The sequence below is a fragment of the Castor canadensis genome, chromosome 3, assembly GCF_047511655.1.
Source record: "Castor canadensis chromosome 3, mCasCan1.hap1v2, whole genome shotgun sequence".
Taxonomy (NCBI): Eukaryota; Metazoa; Chordata; class Mammalia; order Rodentia; family Castoridae; genus Castor; species Castor canadensis.
The window spans coordinates 131,643,104-131,665,404 of NC_133388.1; the positions used below are offsets into that span (position 1 = coordinate 131,643,104).

General features: G+C 37.3%; 1 protein-coding gene across 8 annotated transcripts in view; it reads right to left on the bottom strand.

Moving 5' to 3' along the window:
• Nucleotides 1-2,666: 2,666 nt before the first annotated feature.
• The window catches only part of Tgs1 (trimethylguanosine synthase 1), a 48,990-nt gene continuing 29,355 nt past the window's right edge, over nucleotides 2,667-22,301 (bottom strand). For 6 of the 8 annotated variants that reach the window (XM_020179769.2, XM_020179772.2, XM_020179773.2 and 3 more), the window contains 4 exons: nucleotides 21,655-21,798; nucleotides 17,605-17,821; nucleotides 16,841-16,919; nucleotides 2,667-6,881 (listed from right to left, as the gene is read on the bottom strand). In XM_020179769.2, coding sequence (XP_020035358.2) covers nucleotides 6,759-6,881; nucleotides 16,841-16,919; nucleotides 17,605-17,821; nucleotides 21,655-21,798 — 563 coding nt within the window. In that variant the 3' untranslated portion in view covers nucleotides 2,667-6,758. Of the gene's footprint in view, nucleotides 8,103-16,840; nucleotides 16,920-17,604; nucleotides 17,822-21,654; nucleotides 21,799-22,301 lie in introns of all 8 variants that reach the window. The other 2 variants (XM_074068665.1, XM_074068664.1) reach the window with 2 other exon arrangements.

Here is a 22,301-nt window from a genome sequence, read left to right on the forward strand (position 1 = left end):
GAATGATAGTTTTGCTGGGTAGAGTATCCTAGGGTTAAAGTTATTTTCATTTAGTGCTTGGAAGGCCTCACTCCATGCTCTTCTTGCTTTTAATGTTTCCATTGAGAAGTGTGCTGTGATTTTGATGGGTTTGCCTTTGTATGTTACTTGTTTGTTCTCTCTTACAGCCTTCAATATTCTTTCTGTAGTCTTTGTACTTGTTGTTTTAATGATAATATGTTGTGGGGTAATTCTATTTTGGTCAGGTCTGTTCGGTGTTCTGGAGGCTTCCTGTACCTGAATGGGCATAGTTTTCTCTAGATTTGGGAAGTTTTCTGTTATTATTTTGTTGAAGATATTACACATTCCTTTTGCTTGCACCTGTTCTCCTTCTTCAATGCCCATGATTCTCAGGTTTGGTCTTTTGATGGAGTCAGTGAGTTCTTGCATTTTCTTTTCACAGGTCTTGAGTTGTTTAACTAGTAGTTCTTCAGTTTTTCCTTTAATTACCATTTCATCTTCAAGTTCTGAGATTCTGTCTTCTGTTTGTTCTATTCTGCTGGAATGGCCTTCCATTTTGTTTTGTATTTCTGTTTCATTATTTTTTCTGTTATTTTCCATATCATGGTTTCCTCTTTAATATTGTCAATTTTTGACCTTAATTCGTTTATCTCTGTTTGTGGTGGTCTCAATTTCAGTTTGGCATTTATTTAGGGCTTCTATGATTTAATTAGTTTCTGTGTTTTCTCATATTCTTTAGTTTTGTTCTCTTGGAATTTCTTGAGTGCCTCCTATACATTTTGGTTGACCATGTCTAGTAACATCTCTATGAAATTCTCATTAATTACTTGCAGGATTTCTTCTTTCAGAGTGTTCTTGTGGGCTTCATTGGCTTCCTTGGTATAGTTTATCTTTGTTTTGTTGGAGTCTGGGTCTGGGTATATGTTTTCTTCATTTCACTCTAAATCCTGCAGTACTTTATTTTGGGGTTGGGGAATTGTTTCCTCCCTTTTTCTTCTTCCCATATTTCCACTAGGTAACGTTTCTATTCCTGAACTATGTGTAATTTAGTATTAGCTGGGTAGCAAGATTAATACTAATAAAACCAAGAGAGAAGGATAAAAAAGAGAGATGGAAAGATAATAGGAATAGAGTAGAGAGTAAAAGAGGAAAAAAATGGTAGAGATGGTGGATGATTAAACAGTAAACCAGGCAGCAAATCCCTTAAAGGGGAAAAAAAATTAAAACTTAAAAAAAAAAAAAAAAAAAGAAAATCACCAGTTCTGGAGCAGTAGAATTGCAGTCTTAGTTGTTCTGATGTTAGTTCTTCAGCATGCAGAACTGTCTGTGTGTGTCTCTTAGGTAGGTTTGGAGCCTTACTGTGGCAGGTGGACAGTGGGTGGGGTCCCACGGGCCTTCAGGTGGAGGCCTTTAGCTGAGGTGAAGTAGCGGGCCTTTGGAGCATGGCCTTGGTGTGCCTGAAGGGCACAAGCAGGGGGAGTGGAGATCCTGTGTGTCTATGGATCCCTGGCTTGACAGGCTTGGGGTGTCAGCTGGAGCAGAACGGAGATAGTGTGTGTGTGTGTGTCCCCGGCTTGGCAGGCCTTAGGGAAAACAGCCTTGCAGAGTGAATATAGTGCAGTGCTGTGCAGGCTTTGGGGGCGTGGCTGGCAGAGCAGATGTCGTGCAGGGCTGGGGACAGCAGCCCAGCATGATGGAGCTCTTGCAGGACTGTGCAGGCCTGGGGGGGGGGGGTGGCGTGTCCTGGCGGAGATCATAGGTGTCTGTGGATCCCTGGCCTTAAGGGCTCATCCCATGCAGATCCTGCAGGTCTGAGGGGTGGGAGTTTGGGGTAGCACAGCCCTGGTGGGGCAAAGGAGCAGGGCCGGAGGATCAGAGATCCCAGCGTGTATGGAGCAGCAGCTTCACAGGCCTATGGGGTGGGGCTTGGTGTGCAGCACCAGGTATTCTTTTAGTATATGGTGGGGTGGAGAGGCCTCCCAGGAGCTAGGGGCCCAGAGTGCTGATGTTTCAGCTCTCCCTAGTGCTTTACCTCAGTCAAGCATGTCTCCAGCATCTCATCAAAGTCTCTGGATCAGGGAGGTCAGAAGGTCTGTGGCTGTGTTCTGGTCGTCATCTTGGATCCCTACAAAAATTCTTTATACTATTTTTCCAGCTTTTTTTTTTTTTCTTGGTGGTACTGGAGTTTGAACTCAGGGCTTTGCACTTGTGAGGCAGGTGCTCTACCACTTGAAACATACCTCCATCCTCCCATCTTTTTTAATAAGTAGAATTATCCTCAAGTAAGAAGTTAAAAAGAGAGCAAGACAAATATCCTGAGATAAGGTACTAATTTCATATTAATATGTAAAGTTGAAATGAATGGATACTTTCTAGGGATTATAGGCATTAAAAATCTGAATAAAAGAGATTTAAAAAATGCTACAGGGCTGGCAAAAAGTTAATTGAGATCCATCCTAACAAATACATTGGGCATGGTGGTGTGAGCTAGTAATCCCAGCTACATGGGAGGCCACGGATAGGAGGATGGTAGCCTGAGGCTGGCCCTGACAAAAATGCCAGACCCTATCTGAGAAAAGACTGAAGCAAGGAAGGGCTAAGGGCATAGCTCAACAGGTATATTGCCGCCCCTCCCCCCCACAAAAAGCATGAAACACCAAGCAATAAACTTGGCAAAAGAAAGATTTAAACAATACAATGATATAGTTTTCCTGAAATACATGAAAGATCAGAATAGGACATATCCAGTCTTTGGATAGTAAGATACAATTTTGTGATGATCTTGCTTTTCCTAAACTGAAAGTTTCTTTTTTTTCCTTTTATTCATATGTGCATACAATGTTTGGGTCATTTCTTCCCCCTTCCCCCTGTACCCTCCCTTACCCTGTCCCCTACCTCTCACTCTTCACTACCAGGCAGAAACTATTTTGCCCTTATCCTAATTTTGTTGAAGAGCAAGTATAAGCAACAATAGGAAGGACCAAGGGTTTTTGCTAGTTGAGATAAGGATAGCTATACAGGGAGTTGACTTGCATTGCTTTCCTGTACATGTGTGTTACCTTCTAAATTAATTCTTCTCAAACTAACCTTTTCTCTAGTTCCTGGTCCCCTTCTTCTGTTGGCCTCTGTCACTTTAAAGTATCTGCATTAGCCTAAACTGAAAGTTAAAACACCCAAAGAGGGCTGGGATGTAGTTTAGGGGTACAGAACTTGCCTAGCATGCTGGAGATCTTGCGTTTCATTCCCAGTAGAGCAAAACAAGCACACAAACAACAAACTCAAAGGATTTTGAAAACAGAAATTGATAAATTCAAGTTCGTTGAAAAAAGTAGTAATACTCAGCAAGAGCCAGAAAATTTTGAGAGATTAGTAACGGGAATTTGCAGCTGCTAACTCATACAGACAAGGCTGACAAGGAAGATGACAAGAATGGCTAAGTGGATCAAAGTGACAAAAAAAAAAAAAAACTCTAGGAGCAGAATCTTACATATGCATGTACAAATGCATAAAGGTTAAATTTCAAATCAGTAGAGAAAGGTTAGTTCATTTAACAGGAAAAGTAGCAATTATTCATTTGACAAAAAAACTAGATGCCTAACATCCATTTTTATAATATGAGAAATTGCTCAGACTGCACTAGCCATCAGGACATGCAAATTAAAAGTAACTACTTTTAGGTGGGTACCTGTAGCTCACACCTGTAATCCTAGCTACTTGGAAGGTTGAGGTCGGAGGATTGTAGTTGGAGGCCAACCTAGGCAAACAGTTGGTGAGACTCCATCTCCCCTGAGTTCAGACCCTAGTCCCAACAAAATGAACAAAAAACCCCTACTTTTTGTTGATCAGGTAGTAGTGAGAAGTGAAAATATAAAATGCTTTTGGGAGTGTGAAGAAAATTGGTTCTTTTCATGCAGTTGGTGGCTATATATATATATATCTCTCGCATGCATTGACACAGAGTAACTTGCAAGACACTAAAAATAAAGTTTCAGGACCAGTGGGTAGAGCTCAGTGGTAGAGTGCATGGTCAGCACATACTCCGAGGTTCAGCCTTCAGCACCTTCAGGGACCACAACGACATAATCCCATCCACTCTGGTGTGTGCACAAGTTTCTATTTCACAGAGAAATATCTAAAGGATACATATAGGTGGGTAACAGTGGTCACCTTTGAGAAGGGGAATGGAAATGTGGCAGATGGGAGAAAGAGTTCAAGGGAGAGGCTCACTTTGTATTTAAATTGCTAAAGTATGCATTTAAATTGTTAACATACGTACTTATTTTATATTCTTTAAAAACTTTTATAATTTAAGCCAGGCATGGTGGTGCGTGCCTGTGATTTAAGCCCTTGACAGGCAAAAGCAGAAGGATCTTGAGTTTGAGGCTAGGATGGGCTACACACTAAATTCTAGGCCAGCCTGAGATATATATTGAGACTCTGTCTCAAAAAAAAAACCCAAAAAACAAACTAAAGAAGTTTCACAATATAACAAGAGAAAAGATCAGGTTGGCCCACAATAGGGGATGCTAGATTTGTTGTTTTTCTGGGACAGGTTCTGGGTATGTAATCCAGGCTGGCAGGGACTTCCAACCCTCCTGCCTTGGTCTTGGCCTCTTGAGGGCTGGGATTATAGGAATGTATACTACACCCAACTGCTGCTGGCATGTTTTATTCTAAGCAGCTACATAAGCTTCATTTTTATCCATTTTACTTTATATATCTGGTTTCCTGGTATGATTTTATTTACACAAGAGTTACAAAACGACTATAACATTCTAAAGTCTTTCAGGGCACTCATTAGTGAGTCTATAAATTAGTTATATCCCTGTGTGATCAGTGGATAGGAATATTTTACTCTTGGTTAGGACTTCTGTTTCACACATACATGGTCATGAATGTTCAAAAAGACAAATTAGTTTTAATATACAAGTAAGAATATGAGTTGTGTAAAATGTATGCATGAAGGTTATGACAAAAAACTAAAAAATAATTGATTCTGGAAATTGCTTTTACTCTTATCTGTCACCTTTCCAGCTTCAGGGGCCATGTACAGAACTGCTACTAGAGTTTAATCCTCAGTCCTGGGGGAGAAGAGGGGAATGTATAAAGAACATTTGGACAGATTCTATAAAAAAGTAACTTCACCCTTTATGACCACTCAACTGCTTGTATTGCAGGGCAGTTGGGCATAATATGTAAAATTTCTAGTCTATGCTGGCATTTTCAACAAAACTACTTTTTATATTATTATTTTTTTTTTTGGTTCTCGGGATTGAACCCAGGGCCTCGGCGTGCTAGCCACATGCTCTCCCACTGAGCTCTAGACTCTCAGTCAGTTATTTTTCTTGTCTAACTTTCTAATGCTTATTGAAAATTCCTGCAATTTATTTCATTTTCCCCAGCCCTGATCATGTTTTGCTTAATGTTTTATATGCTCATATTATTAAAAGATTAAAGTCTCAGATGCAACCTGTAATGGCTGCAGAGCTGTATGGCACTCTTCTTACCTACATGTAGAAAGGACTGAGCACACGTTTAAGGTGAATAAGTCACACATATTCCTCCTCCTTTCACTGTCATTTTAATAGAAAAAGAATATAAACTTGTATATTACAAAATATATTTTATGTTGATTTTGCAATGGAAATCTGAAACACATTAAACTTTCTAAGATAAATGGATGTTAAAAAGCAAACTCCAGAAAAAGCAAAGACATGATGATAAGAAAGGTCTAGAAAAAAGTTTAAAAATGGGTTCAATTTTGTTGAGGTAACTTGACAATACCTATCAAAATGAAAATGTACAAATCCCCAGTAATCCAAACACTGGAAATATACCCAATGAGTATACTTGTTCAACACTGTAAGTACAGTGCAGAATAACTGTGAAAACAGCCTGTGTCCATCAATAGGAAACTGGTTTAATTAATTATGGCATATCCAGAAGATGGACTATAAGACAGCCATTAAAAAGATGAGGTAGAAGACATATATGTACTAATATGGGAAGGTTTTCAACATACACTGATAAAAAAGAATACCTACATTAAAAAAAAGATGCATTAAGTTAAAAAAAAAAAAGGGGAGGGGGAGGATATTGAACAAGGGGGAAAAAAAAGTGTACTAAGGTATACTGCAATTATTTTCTGTTCCCCAAAAGAATTATAAACATCGTTAGCTGTGATTATCTTTCGACAGATGAACAAAAGCATAGGGAAGTTGTTGGGAGACTTTTCTTTTTGAACCATTTTGTGTTTACATTTCTAGCATTAAATAATATAACATCATTATTTCAGTAGGGGTTAAATGGATGGACAGAGCATAACCTTTTCATTGTTTTCTTTGTATTGCACTATATTAAAAAAGCAGTTTTTTATATATACATATACACATACACACAAAGATAATAATAAAGATTAATTTTGTTAATATGTAAGAAGTTAAAACAAAATTAAAGTCAAAACACAGGAAGTTAAAAAAAATAAACACACATATACAGAGACACACTGAAATTAAGCACAGGGGCATACTTCTCCTCTTCCTGTATCAGACACTTACTGTTCAGATGTATATGGGTCACAGTAATGTTCTCCCAAGATTTCAAAAAACTCATAAAGGTTTCTGTATCACATAACATGTACTACATACATAAGATAGGATACAAAATATTAGTGAGCACAGGAAGACATGTCCCCAGTGTCTCATGTGAAGACTGTCCTGCCCATTACATGATCTTCTTGTCCTTACACTGCCTCACATTTAGGTTTCAGAGGCTGGTCTTCGGATCAGATCACCAAAATAAGCAGTGATTGTCTTCAATTTATTGTTAAGAAAATTCTGTTCTATTTCCACTTGCCCTCCAGGTCCAGCTAAGGATGCCACCTAACAAATGAAGAGTAAAGTCACACATAGGCACAATTTAAAAAACAATTCTTTCATTCATATTGCTTTATCAAATACCAGGAAGTCTCTGACATTTTACTGAAGTCTTTCAAATAATGAAGCTTTCTTTGTGGCAAAAATACTTGTTTTAAATATTACAGGTAAGCTCAGATGCTAAGCAGTTATAAAAGGGCTTGACCTCTCCAATGCCATAAGCTGAAGAACTCAGAGGAAGAGAAAATGAACAAACTTTTCCCAAATATCAGGTTTATTTATTAACACAGGCATTTAAAGAATAACCCACCATCCCGGAATTCTTTTATCTTGTTCACCATCCTCTTCATCTCACTCTCTGAATCACTCAACAATATTTATTGAGGACGATACCAGGAACACAGCAGTGAACAAGACAGCTTTGATCCAGGCAATGATCCCTATTCTCACAATGAGCAAAGTCTCTACTAACCATTTTTCCCTTTTCTAATTGATCTCTTTTGCTATTTTCCTAGCTCAGACCACCTCTTCTACTTGTTGCTTTTCTATGTTACTTTAAATATTTTAAAAAATTGTTATTGTGGTGAAATATATTGCTCATTTTGAGGTCTATTAGAATACAGTGAGCAACTCCTTTATTAGGGATTTAAACACACTCCCTTCTGCCCCCACCTCCGTAGAGCTAACATCTAAAGGATGTCCAGCAAATGACTAGACAACAGGGGCTATTAGCTTCTGAAGATTCTTTTGCTCTGATAAAATGCTCACACCGGCCTTTGTAACGCTTCAAAGCACCAATGTTTTACCCTAAGTTCTTACACAGGTAAGGTTCTGCTTTGGTCCAGCATTTTTTTCCATCCAATCTCTCAGAAATCTATTAACTAGCAAATCCAGTACCTTCTAACTCATGATGGAGGGTAGCAATAAGAAAGATCAAGAAAAAGGGGAATACAGTGGAGAACCCTGGATAGGGAGAACAGAAATCACAGAGTGATAAAGGGTGCCCTAAGTATCAGGGACAGGTACAATCATAGGAGGCATGTGCTTTTTATAACTGCAACTGGTAAAACTGCATTGTATATTTAGTAAAGAAAGGTGCTCACTCTAGTTTGGTTTCAAGGGCTGAGAGAACCTCAGTGGTATCACACATACTATATTGGGGCATCTGGAGGGTCTGATTTTACTGCGTATTACCATTGAGCATATATTTAAAATTATTTCAACTTCCTGTTAGAAACAAGATGACAGAAACAGAAACAACACGTCATTCTATGGCACACCCTTGAAAGAAAAAAAAATTTGTTCCATCAATGTAGTAACATAATTATCAACCCCTAATATTACTCTAAAAAGGACATAAAAGACTGGCTGTGTTTTTATCAACAGAAATACATTAAAATAAAGTCAAACACAGAACTCCTTATAATGACTAAAAACATATATACACCTCTCTACTTGCTCACAAGAAATACTTGAAGTGAAACTAGAAATATAAAAATAGCCAAGGAGTCTCACAGTGGTGATTAATTAGGGGTACATGTCTTATATTCTATTTTGGTATTTTTATGGCAGTCTGATTTTTTATAAAAAAGGACAAAATGAATTTTGACCAGTACATCTAAAATGTAATTGTCTCACAATAATTTTCTTGACTTAAAATATTACTTAAGTATAGTATTTTTCTGGTTCCTTGTGACAAGTAACTTATTTAAAATTTAAGATTATCAAGTTGAAGTTTTTGGGGGGATTAGGAGGAGAGCTGGAGAGAGATAGAAGGAAAAAGGAGGAAAGAGCAGGTTGGGTTAAGAGAAGCCAAGCAGAGGTAAAACAAGAGCAAAAAAAACTGTTAGCACAGGTCTAGCAGGGAAAAAAAAATGCAAAGACTGCAGCAAATTTTAATTCTAGTCTGTCAATAACTTGTTGCATCAATTTAGAAAGCCATTAAAATAGAATTTGGCTCTCTAGAGCTAAAAAAACAGGAATACTACCATCTTCCTAAAAAGACATTTTGAAGAGAAAATTCCGAAATTTACTTGGAAAAAAATTAGATGCTATATAAAAGGTTATCATTTCTTGCATAAGCCATGAACACAATTTTATATAAAGAAGCAACCTCTAAGACTAAGACTGGATAGTGTCTTTTCATTTTTGCTACCTTGTACAGGGTTCCCTACATGTTGGTGCTTTGGGCAAGAGAAAGGAATAAAGCTGGAGAGTTTTCTGAGATCAATAGAAGAATTCATAAATTACTTTAATCAAGAATTAAAGGTAAATAAAGATTAAGAGTTTGGGATTACATTCTATATTTTGGCACCTAAATATATCACATTTATAAAAAAGAAAGAAATGCTAATTATTTTGAAATGGAACTAGAAGTAAGGACTGAACTCTTAAGATTTTCTGTGAGACAATACAATGCACTTTGGGGGCTGGGGAAAGAGAAATGAGAACAATATCACAATGAAGGTTTTAACTTTAGCAAAAGTTAAGGCATAGAAGTTTAAGAGTTAAACTTCCAAAACTTCTTTTCCCAAAAGAAAGCGGATTTAAAATAAAAATGTTTGATAATTGAGTGAGGGAAATTAATTGTAGTACTGGGAGGACTCAAGATGGCGACTAAGGCACAGAAGCAGACAGTGTGAGCTCCATGACTCCAAAACCTTGTTGAGACAGTGGAGCCACATTCGGCGGAAATAAAGCACCAAGAGAATCAAAACTTCCAACACCCTGAACCCCTAAACCATGGAAAGCTTCTCCATGCCACGTTACACTGAGAAAACAGGAGAGCTGCTGCCACTGCCAGACGCCAGCTCCAAAGCTGCTTGGGAGACATTCCATAAACAGCTACAGCAAGGTGGCAGGATACAAAATCAACTTACAAAATCATTAGCTTTTCTACACACCAACAACGAACAAATTGAGAAAGAAAATATGGAAACAATTCCATTTACAATAGTCTCAAAAAAAATCAAATACCTAGAAGTAAACTTAACAAAGGATGTGAATGATCTCTACAAAGAGAACTACAAACCTCTGAAGAAAGAGATTGAGGAAGACTACAGAAGGTGGAAAGATCTCCCATGATCATGGATTGGTAGACTCAACATAGTAAAAATGGCTATACTACCAAAAGCAATCTACATGCTTAATGCAATTCTCATCAAAATCCCAATGACTTTCAACACAGATTTTGAAAAACCTACCCAGAAGTTCATTTGGAAACACAAGAGACTGCGAATAGCCAAGGCAATACTCAGCAAAAAGAGCAATGCTGGCGGTATCACAATACCCGACTTCAAACGATATTACAAAGCAATAGAAATAAAACAGCATGGTACTGGCACAAAAACAGATAAGAAGACCAATGGAACAGAATAGAAGACCCGGATATGAATCCACACAGTTATGCCCACCTTATTTTTGATGAAGGCACCAAAGACATACGATGGAGAAAAGACAGCCTCTTCAACAAATGTTGCTGGGAAAAGTGGTTTCTGCCTGCAAAAAACTGAAACTAGATCCATGTTTATCACCCTGTACTAGCATCAACTCAAAATGGATCAAGGACCTTAATATCAGACCCTAAACTCTGAAGTTAGTACAGGAAAGAGCAGGGAATACTTTGGAAGTAATAAGGCACAGGCAATGACTTCCTCAATAGAACCCCAGTGGCTCAGCAACTAAAAGAAAAGATGGACAAATGGGACTACATGAAATTAAAAAGCTTCTGGACAACAAAAGAAATGGTCTGTAAACTGAAGAGACCACCCACAGAGTGGGAGAAAATATTTGCCAGCTATACATCAGGCAAAGGACTGATAAACAGAATATATAGGGAGCTCAAAAAACTAAACTCTCCCAAAATCAATGAACCAATAAAGAAATGGGCAACAGAACTAAACAAAACTTTCTCAAAAGAAATTCAAATGGCCAAAAAAACATATGAAAAAATGCTCACCATCTCTAGACATAAAGGAAATGCAAATTAAAACCACATTAAGATTCTACCTCACTCCTGTTTGAACAGCTGTCATCAAGACCACCACCAACAAATGTTGAGGAGGGTGTGGGGAAAAAGGAACCCCTGTACACTGCTGGTGGGAACGCAAGCTAGTGCACTCTTGAAAACAACATGGAGGCTTCATAAAAACTAAACACAGATCTGCCATATTATCCAGCAATCCCACTCCTAGGGATATACCCAAAGGAATGTGATTCAGGTTACTCCAAAGGCACCTGCACACCCATGTGTATTGCGGCACTATTCACAATAGCCAAGTTATGGAAACAGCCAAGATGTCCCACTACTGACAAATGGATTAAGAATATGTGGTATTTATACACAATGGAATTTTACTTAGCCATGAAGAATGAAATCTTATCATTCACAAGTAAATGGATGGAACTGGAGAACATCATCCTGAGTGAGGTGAGCCAGGCTCAGAAGACCAAAAATTGTATGTTTTTCCTCATATGCAGACTTTAGATCTAGGGCAAAGGCAGCAATGTTGTTGGACTTGGGTCACATGACAAGGGGAGAGCACATACGGGAGGAATGGGGATAGGTAGAAAACCCAAAACTTGAAAGCGTTTGATGTCCCCACTGCAGAGGAACTAATACAGAAACCTTAAAGAGACAGAGGTCACTATGGGAAGGTGACTGGGAAGTAGTGAAGAGGTCAGGTAGAGATGAATCAATTTGGATTGTAACGCATTTTGTACATGGAAGCAATGCTAGGAATCTCTCTGTACAGCTATCCTTATCTCAACTAGCAAACACGCTTCGTCTTTCTTAAAAAACAAAACAAAACTGGGAGAATATACAATAAACACTTAACAAACAGGAACATTTTAAGAAAGATGCAGACAAGTAAGAGGACTGAAAAAATGATCTGTTTATGCTCTGGAGCAGTGATTATATCTATGATATGCAAAAACTCGATTACTGGCTCAAGTGGTAGAGTGCCTGTTTAGCAAGTATGAGGCCCTGAATTCAAACTCCAGAGAGGTAAAAGAAGAAAATAAAATTTTGTCAATAGACAACCAGGCAACATTAAACTTACAGATACTCATTAAATTAGGTTCAATTCTTGGACATAGTAAATAGAAATGAATATGTGTAACAAGTCTTAATTTGCTATCAGTGTTTCAGGTAACTTTTTATTGCCTACCTCAGGCTCTCACAGGTATTACTTCCTGTTTCTTTATTCAAATATGTACTTAATTAAAACAAATGTGATTTTAAAGACTTTCCCCATCATCAACAGGTGCATACTGGTGACAGGTCAAAAAAAAATTCTCCCAGGTGTCAAAAGCTCACCTACATTGGGGAGGTGACCAATAACCAGCTCATACAGCTTTGTCCCTTACCGGGTCTCAGAACTGGATCCTGGAAACATGAGGGCTGTTCTTCAATTCAACAAGTTATATAAAGCACAAGAGACCAGAGCCCCAGGAACCCCCATCAGGAAAGGACTGAAAGGTAGTACCCTGAGGCAGATGAGCTGGGCATCCCTCTATTTTCTACTGACATCATTTACTGAGAAAATGATGAAAGAGGTTCAGAATCATTTCAGCAAAACTGTACTTGTAACTTCCCAACCCTCCTTATGAGGGTCAGTTTCACCACCTCTCTAGAGAATGATCATGTATGCAGTAGCAAGTTCGCCAAGGAAAAGGTGGATAACAAATACTAGAACTAATTACTACTCTGAATCACTATGTATGAACATATATCAATCTCACTTAAGAACAGAATTGATCTAGAAACCTGGATGTCACCAACTACAAGCAATAAGAGAATACTTGCGGCAGGTAAGCTCAAGGGCAACAAGTGTCTTCTACTTTGTCACAAGTTTTAGACGTCTGTTGCCTTTCGTACGAAACAGGAATGGACCAGAACTGATTCAACAGGAATTCTTTTATAATCCCCTTTGCGTCTCTTGTCATGTCAACTTCTAAATTACTGCTCTCAATCTCAGTTAAGCTACTACTGTGGTAATAGATAAATCTGTTTCTTTGTGGCAATAAATACCCTGCCAGAGGAAGACAGCAAAGTGTTATGACACTGGCCATTATGTGGCTGAATGTCTAGACAAATAGTAAACGTCCCTAGTTTATTTATTAATAAAATCAGGCTGATAACCTGACATCATATTACAGGGTGTTGTAACAATCTAATGAATTGTGCAGAACCCTATGAATGCTTAGAATACCATACTTAAAGGAAACATTTATTAAGTACTTATATAGTGTAAGTACATAATACAGCATATTGTTAATTTAGTAGGATGAATGCACTTCTGTGTGCTGAGTTGTAAAGGCTGTCTATTTTCAGGTTCAGCTGTTTTAGAGCCTATAATTTCTACATGTACCAGAAACCTAATCCAGTCCTTAACCCTCTTTCTGTTCTCTCATGTTTCATGTTTCTGGTTCCTGAACCTGGACTAAGTAAGGGTCCTCCACCTGCTAGAATGACTTCATAGCACTTAACACATGAACACAGCTTCAGCTATATGAGAACACTATCATTAGACCAGATTTACACCATATTAATTTTAGAACATTTTGACACAACTTTTCTTTATTAATTCTAATATTTAGAAACTATTAAAGCTTTAATTTTCTACTTATTAAATAGAGAGATACCACAGTTACCCAGAACTAATATTTTCAAAGAAAACAGTGGTAAATTTTTAGTGTATTCAGCCCAAACCACTAAAATGACAATGAACTGAATTTTGTTATATTTAAAATAATGTCCAAATAACAATATTACCTCATAGGTTCTCTTGTTTATAAATGCATTTATTCAAATGCATACTATTCTATTTTTCTATATGGCAAGTTCTTTAACCTTACCTTACATTCCTCTCTATGAAAATAAACTATTAGGAACTGTAGCTCATTGGTAGAGGACTTGCCTAGCATTCAAGAGGCCCTGGGTTCAATTCCCAGAACTGCAAAAATAAAACAAAACACCCAGAAAAACCCTATTAGAAGTATAGTGACTGATATGACTGGGAACCTTTCCCTCTCTATGTATTACGGAATGGAATTTATTTATTTTTTTTATGCTGGAGAATGAACTCAAGGCTGTGTACATGCTAAGCATGTAATCCACCACTGAGCTACACTTTTGGCCTTCTATGGAATAGAACTTAAAAAGTCAATGGAAGCCTAGAGAATTGCCTTCTAGAAAGAGGAGTTAAGATCTCTTGGTTAAATCTAACATCAGTCTCTGTACTTAAAGATACAACTGAAACAATCACAGGATGTGTTCCCCTTTATTAAGAAATAAAATAGGTGGTGTTTAGCCTAACTGTTATCAGAATGTACAGCTAAAGAAGCAATGGAAGGTAGAGGATGTCAGACAAGGACTAGGAGTCACCTGCTAGAATGCCTCTAGTTTATCTTTTCTTTTTCGCCAGTGCTGGGGTTTGAACTGAGCCTCAGGCAGGCACTCCAGCACTTTTGAGCCACTCTGCCAACCTTCGAGTGCATTTTCTTAACACAATTATTAGGGATGTGGCCCAATGGTGCCTGTTCTCTGTACTGTTATGAACATGACTAGGTGGCTTAATTTGAAAAGAAAAGAGTAAGTGCTATTGCATTCTGGGACTAAACATTTCAGGTCTAGTTACAAAATCACACAAAAGCTATGGAATCAAATGGACCAGAAGCCCTGCTCTCATCATTCCCGTGCCTGGCTAGGAGGCAAGACTTTTTGTGGTGAAGGTCCCACCCACAGGGAGTTCACACAAGGGTGGTGTTTGATAATTGCTGTGTGAAACTTCCATCTGGAGACCTGCTCCGAGGCTTCTCTCCATATTGTGTAGGCTTACTTCTTAAAAGAGGAGCTTTTCATGTTTGCAAAGCCTGAATGGAATTCTATGGGAATTCTATGGCTGTCAAAGGAAAGAAATGTGGGAAAACAGCAAGATACTTTATCTTATCTTGCTGTTTGGTAGATAAAATATACTCATTGTGGGCTCTGTGAATCTTTCAATGGCAATTTTAGAGAGTGAGTTATACCTTACCTCCATAGAGCTTCTCACACACAAAAAATGATTTTCTAAATCATTCAGTTCTGGGTTTAATAGTGACAGTTTGGGGGCTGGAGATGTGGCTCAAGCAGTGGAGTATTTGCCTCTCAAGCATGAAGCCTGGAGTTCAAACCCCAGTACTGTCGAAAGTAGTGAGAGTTTGGATGCAAGGGACACATGTCTTGGAATAAGCTCACAAAAGAAAAGAGGGAAACAGTGACCGAAGTAATAGGAGACTTAGAAAAACATTTCACTAGATGCAGAGAGCAATTAGCTTCATCTCCTACATGGAATGATCGATAAGACAAATTCTGTTTCTATGGAGTCCATATTCAGTTTAGGATAAACAAAAATAGGATGCAGTACAATCTCTGCAGATGGGAAATGACCTGTTTTTTTATAGACATTTCTGTGGGAAAAATGCAGTTGAGTTTCAAATGGCAAACTCATAAACTTTGGGAACTCAGCCATTTCTAAGTTCATGTTGTAGTGAAAGTCTAAATGTTCCTGAATAAAAAAGTCAACTGCTATGTACTTCTGATTTCTCTGTTTTGTGTTACTATCTCTTCTCATTAAAAAACCCCAAATATGGATAAATGTTCTCTGATTTAAGAAGAAAAAGTTGACTTCCCATCATAATTTAAATCTCACTAGTTTCCTGTCTTGTAGTATTCTCTAGTGCCATTACTCCCTCTAGAGGCAGAAAACAAACTACAACCTTAATCCTGGAAGATTTTCAAAGTCAAAAACAAAGGAAAAGTTAGTTAACCTTCTCTTGAAAGTATTAATATAACTGGAAAAAAAAAAAGTTACTGAATCTTTTGCACTAAATGGCAACTTTCCAAGTACCCAAATGAGCCTGTCTGTATGTAGTGTTAAGGATCACAATACACCCAGTGAAGATAATAGTCTCTTAGGAGATAGTTATGGAGTAAAATGCTTACATAAGAGAAAAATTAAGAATTACGGAATAAGAAAGCTCCACCTGGAACTTTCAGAGTCACATGAGTAGCAGATAATAAATTTAATATAAAATTTGATATAAAAACTCATGACACAAAGGGATAATGACCTTTTTCTATAATTGGTATAACATAATATTTTGGGGGCCTAACATTTAGACAAATGGATCATAGACAATAGGCAGCAAGACAGAATTTCATTTCATTCAAACTCAAGTTGAGTAAGAGCTGAACTTGCTCATTTCATTTACTATTCTTTTAACCCAGAAAAGGCCTCTCAACTCTGGAGCACATTACCATCACTTGGGGAGCTTCACAAACTTATGCTTGGGACTCACCCCATAAAATAAAGCAGAGAATTTCCCAGCAGATCAGTACATCAGTGGTTTTAAAAAGCTACTCAGCTAAAACCATAAAACTCTTAGCTATGATAACTCACACAAAATATAGATAAATTGGACTTCATAAGAGAATGGATATACTTAACTTGAAAGATGAGATTGAGGTAATCTAGAAGGAACGTTTAAAACACCAGGAAATGTAGATATGGAAGACCAACACATAACAGATACCCCAGAAACGAGGTCTTTTCTCTCCATAATTCTGGTGATGCTACTTTTTTCAGTAATACTTCTAACCTCTATTTTCAAGGCAGGCCTTGGTAAAGGCATATTGTGGCTAGTTTAGTTGTACACCACCTGAAACACAGTACATCCAATTGTCCTTTCAGTGCATCACTGTCAAAGCCTAGTGTGCTCTCTATTTGTGTCTATGTCCCCCAGGGACTGTGGTTATGAAAATGGTGCAGCAGACACAGATCTAACTGCTAACACTGTCAATTGCTAATAACTGTCAACAAGGCCAAGACTTTGGTAAAGAAATGTCCCTAGTCTTTTTTTGCCTATTCTTTCTAACAATTAAGCCAGAGGCTCATAGAAGTTCTCCAATAACGGCTTACCTGGTCAATATCAGCATTTCTTGGAAGAAAATAAACAATATTTTTAGTGATCTCCTGGGAAAGTCTGAAAATTTCAAAGGTACAGAGCAGTTAAGAAAAAAATTTAATTTTTGATCAGAAAAAGATTTTTACTTATCATAAACCATATGTATTCTGGTATGTAATAAAAAGGCACAAACTTAAACTCTCCGATAGAACCTAAAGAGAAGTAAATACAGAATTCTGTAAGCCAGTATCATACCATCACATGTAGGTTAAACATTAGAAGTGAAACTTATTTCCTCAATTATCCTAGTGGTAAGTAGCCAAAAGTCAGAAATACATACTCTTCATCTTTCTGTCTTTCCAATTGAGAAAACAGAACGAAAAATAGGAAAGCATATAATTTCTTGCCAGTAAAGAATAATGTCAAAATACACAGTACATCAGTCCAAGTCAGTGTGAGTTGAAGAAAAGTTATGGGATGGTCACTCACAGATTCTAAGAATAGGTTTTAAAGAAACTTCTAATTTCCAAACAATAAATGTATTCTAGTTCTTATTTTATAACAGTAAAATTGCAGTAATCAATGGAAATATGACTTCACATTTGGTATTACTTTTAGAGGTCAACATCTACATAATTTTTACATTATTACTTTTTAGTGTGTGTGTTTAAAATAAACAGGAATCTATCAAATGCTATTAGCTAATATCTCCCTTCTTCAGTAACTTCTCTCTCTCACACACACATATACCCTTCCTCTTAGGACTTTCAAAGGATATCCATCAGGAGACATCATTGTCCTTATGTCAAAGGTCTCTGCAGTGGCATAGTCTGGTCCCCCCCATGGAGGGCTCAGGAACACAACATCAGCCTTTAAACAGGGAGCCAGGAGCAGGAAATCTCCACAGATGAACTCTATCTTATCTGCTATTCCATAAACTTCAGCATTATTACGAGCAAGATCAATCTTAACAGGGTCAATATCAATGGCAATCACTAAAAAACCAAGAAAAGAAAAAATGAGCAGTTAACACTGATTATTAATTATATAGAAGAGTGTATCTTTCCAACAGTCTGCCAATCTGTTTTTCAAAGGTTTTTAAAGATACTTGGCTACATATACCAGAAACAGACTTTAGTTTAAAATATTTAAATTAGAAAGACTTACTTGTGGTTATGTAAGAAAACTTCAGATGTGTCTCACTCAGCCAGCCTACCTAAGCAAGTGGCAACAGCTGCCACAAAGTATCTACAAGTACCAATTATGTTGCCAGCCTAGTTGTGCTATATACACCAGGCAACACCTGCAAAGGTGCCACCAGCCTGTAAAGCCTAATGTGGCTTTCAGAAGATAATGCCCAAGTGGAGACAAATTTGATAATTTCTGTAGAAAACCAAAATAAAACATTTTTATAAACCTATACAACCAAGTTATGAATAAGAAATGGAAAAGCATCTGCTACTGATGTTTCACTGAGACATTTTAAGTAGAGGAAAACAGTACTGTTTTCACTTAACTTATTACAATTTCATAATAAATATGCAAACAGAAATTAATCTTAGCTCATTCATGTTTTGCAGTAAATTACTGTAGTGGACCTGAAAGTGCACCAGTAAATTAAGGCATATTCTACACATGAAAAGGCACTAAGTACACAGTGTGGCTACCATGGAAGTATAGCTGTTTTCCAGAAAATGTAGCTTCAAATCTGTTTATGCTTCTGAGAAATAATGAACAAAATCACTCGAATAATGAATATATATGTGTGTGTATATACACACACACACACTATAATTGTTAATACAACATGATTGCCAATTATAATATATATATTGCAAGATCTGTTCTAAATAAAAATTCACATTTATAAAAGAAAGGATTCTTTTTAGCTGTTCAAACTGCTACTTTCATAGCTCAGAGATAGATGGAAAAATATGGTGACAACATCAAAAATTCAAAAGAAGAAACAACCTTCAATGACACATCTACTCAGTTAATACTATTTTCATCTACATTTCTTTTGGAGGAAAACTTTCTTTTCAGGCCTAACAGAATGTAAGCACTCTACCACATATATGAAATGCTGACAAGTAACTTGATGATATAGAATTGTACTGCCCCAAAATGATAGCCACTAGCCCCATATAACAATTATCTTTCAATTAATGAAGATTAAATAATAGAAGAATATGCTGGACATGGTGGTACACATACATAAGTCTCCACTCAGGAGGTGGAGGATGGTGAATTGTGAGTTCAAGGCCAGACTGAACTACCTAGCAATAATCTTTCTCAAAAATAAATAAAAAGAAGAATGTCGTTCCTTATCTACACTGGCAGTTTCAACTGGTGCGTGTGATACAGACACAGAACCTTTTCCTTACCACGGAAGTTCTACTGGGCAGCACTAATGCTTACCTACTAGAATACATAAATAAATCTGGCAAAAAAGGGATACAGTCGTTTCCTCAAGCCCACATGACTGAACTATGGTAGGGAATTCAAGAGCTAAGTGTAAATAACTATGTGTATATGTAAGTATGTATATACAAATACACACAATCAATTATCCTATAATTCTTTTGAATTCTTTGCCATAGTGTAGTCAGCTCAACCATCCTACAGGAATTTTAGGGAATATTATCTGTAATTAGCATTCACAGGGCACCTCTGTGCAACCACTTCTGATCTGGGGATCGGTTATGGGACACCATTATACTGAATATGCAGGAGGGTTCATCAACTCCAGTCTCACGTGCTGCTGGGACAGAGGTTAGGTTGTGATGGTACTGGGAAGGCCTAGGATTGTCTATGTGTCTCTGTTTTCTCAGAGGCTGGAAATCAGTAAGAGATCGTGGTTAAGTAATACTAATGGGCTGTGAAGGGAGGTGGCCTGTGAAAACATGGAAGAGATAGTTTTTTGTTTAGTTTTGGACATACATTGACATCTTCTTTTGCCAAATGTGTAGTAGATCTATAGAAAGTCTTGGGAACAGATCTTCACTTGTTAAAATACAAATCTACAGTAGAAATGATTTCCAGAATATTTAAAGAAAAATTCCAGATCTATTTGCTTCATCAAGGATAGATATTTTAATCATGTGTTTCATACAAAACTAAAAGATGAATTTTATAATTGTTAAGGAAAAAGCATTTTTAGGCAATATATATTGATTTGATCTCATAGGAATGGCTTATCTGGCAAAGTGTAAGAGAAATTTGACAGTAGGTAGTGAATCCAGGGGAAATAATTACTACTTGGTAAATGTGAAAACAGGTTTTTCTCTAGGCTGTTAGGAGGTTATACAAAGTTAACAAATGTTCTGCCTGGAGCATAGGAGCAACTGAAAAAAGGCCACAGTTTACCAACACTGGTCTTAAAACCAATAGCAAGACTTCCATACTATGCCTTACAGAGTCATATTATACTTTTGTAATTAATATTAAGAACTTCACACAAATTAATGAGATTCTACTGAAATCTGTTGAAATGGAAGCTATCATTGATTGATATATATAATATGAAGCTACTGAGAAAATAAGCATCTTGAGGATACTTGGCTGCCTTTAAAACATCACATTATACAACTTTTAAAAAGGAATTTAGAAAGGGAAGGGATATCAGAGTCAGAAAAAAACTGAGGCACCCTCCCATCCTAACCCCGTGATACTGGGTTTGAACTTAGAGAAGCACTCTACTACTTTAGCTGTGCCACCAGTACTTTTGTTTTTGTTTTGAGTTAAGTGGTCTTGCTATCTTTTCTCAGTCTGGCCTTGAACTTGTAATCTTCTTGCCTACATCTTCTGAGGACCTGGGATAATAGAGGTGTATCACTATGCCCAGCTCTAGAACATTCCATTTCTTTCTTTCTTTTTCTGGTGGTACAGGGATTTGAACTCACACTCTCATGTTTGTTAGGCAGGTGCCCTACAACCTGAGTCACACTACCAGCCTGTTTTGCTTCAGTTTATTTTTCAGGTAGGGTCTCATACTTCTGCCCTGGCCAACCTTGGATGGTAATCCTTGTACCTCCACCTCCTGCGTAGCTGGATTTGGGCATGAGCTACTGTGCTCCACTAGCTTGTTTTATGAGATAGGGTCTTGCTAACATTTTTTTTTGCCTAGGCTGGCCTTAAACCATGATCCTCCCCCTCCCGTTTTCACCTTCTGCTTAGACAAGAATATATATATGAGCCACTACACCTCACCCATTTTTTAAGCCTTCTTTTCCCAGGAAAAAAGCATACTACCTACTTAACACAGTAACTAGCACATAAATGGCAAAGTTGATTTTCTTTCTCCCTATTTCAAAGTCAAACAGCCATGAGGCTGGTATAATTCTTAGAGCCTAAGGATGCTAAAGCTGAAAGGTATCACAGAGCTATCTCAGTCCAGCCTCCTTCAAATTAAAGTCATAAAGCTAGTGAGTGAGAGGCAAAGCAGGGATTCCCTATCTACTGTTCTTTCTGAAAACCAATTTTAATATTTTTGGCTTTATAGAATATTATAATCTTGACCCCAGTAGTTAGCAGATGTGTCCATAATCTAATTCAACTCACTTTATCTCTTCTCAATTTCTCTCTGAAATGCAGACAGCAAAAGACATGCTTCACAAGATTTTGGTTAATAACTTAATATATATTAAGCACTTACATCAGTATCCATACAAAATGACTACCTAATAGATGTGATAATCTATTATTTTAAATATTTAGAATGAAATTAACAATTATATATTGAATCTCAGAAAAACAGGCTAAAGAAAAATTCAGCATTTACTGAATGAGCTGGAAATGAACCAGTTCTCTTCCACTGGTGACTATTTACCGCTTTCTCCTGTTAAGGCGAACTGAATGGTATTTCCTCCCACTCCACAGAATGCATCTACTACAGTGCCACACTTGAAGGACTGACTGACACGTCCAGCAATGTGTTCAGCAATCTTCTCAGGTGTAACTGAAAACCAGCCCTCTGCAAAGCAAGGGTATTTCTGTTAAGATGGTCAACGTCAAGAAACCAAGCCACGTATATGCAAAGCAAACAGAACTATACATTACATACTTCAAAAAGCTTGGCTTTCTTTTAAAAAAACTAAATTACCTGGCATTAAAGAAAAGTTTTACAAAGACTGCTATAAAAAAAAGTAGTACCATTCTTATTTCTAAGTTCTATAATAGTAAATACTCCAATTGTTACCCTGATCTATCTAAGATAAACCCCCATCTCTCCAATAGTTGCATACAACTTTGATTTTTCTGTATGAAGCATGAACTATTGCTCATCTACAGTGGAAAATGGGAAGTCAGCAGGTCTAATTGGCTAGCACCCTACACTCCACTGAGTTTCCCAATTACTTCATCCTTAATAGAGAAGCAATGACCCAGATTTGTACTGGACACTTTGGTGAAATTTATGTTTTTAAGGGTCAGAAAAAGCAAGAACTGATAGCTGCAGAGTTGCACAAGTACAGTCTG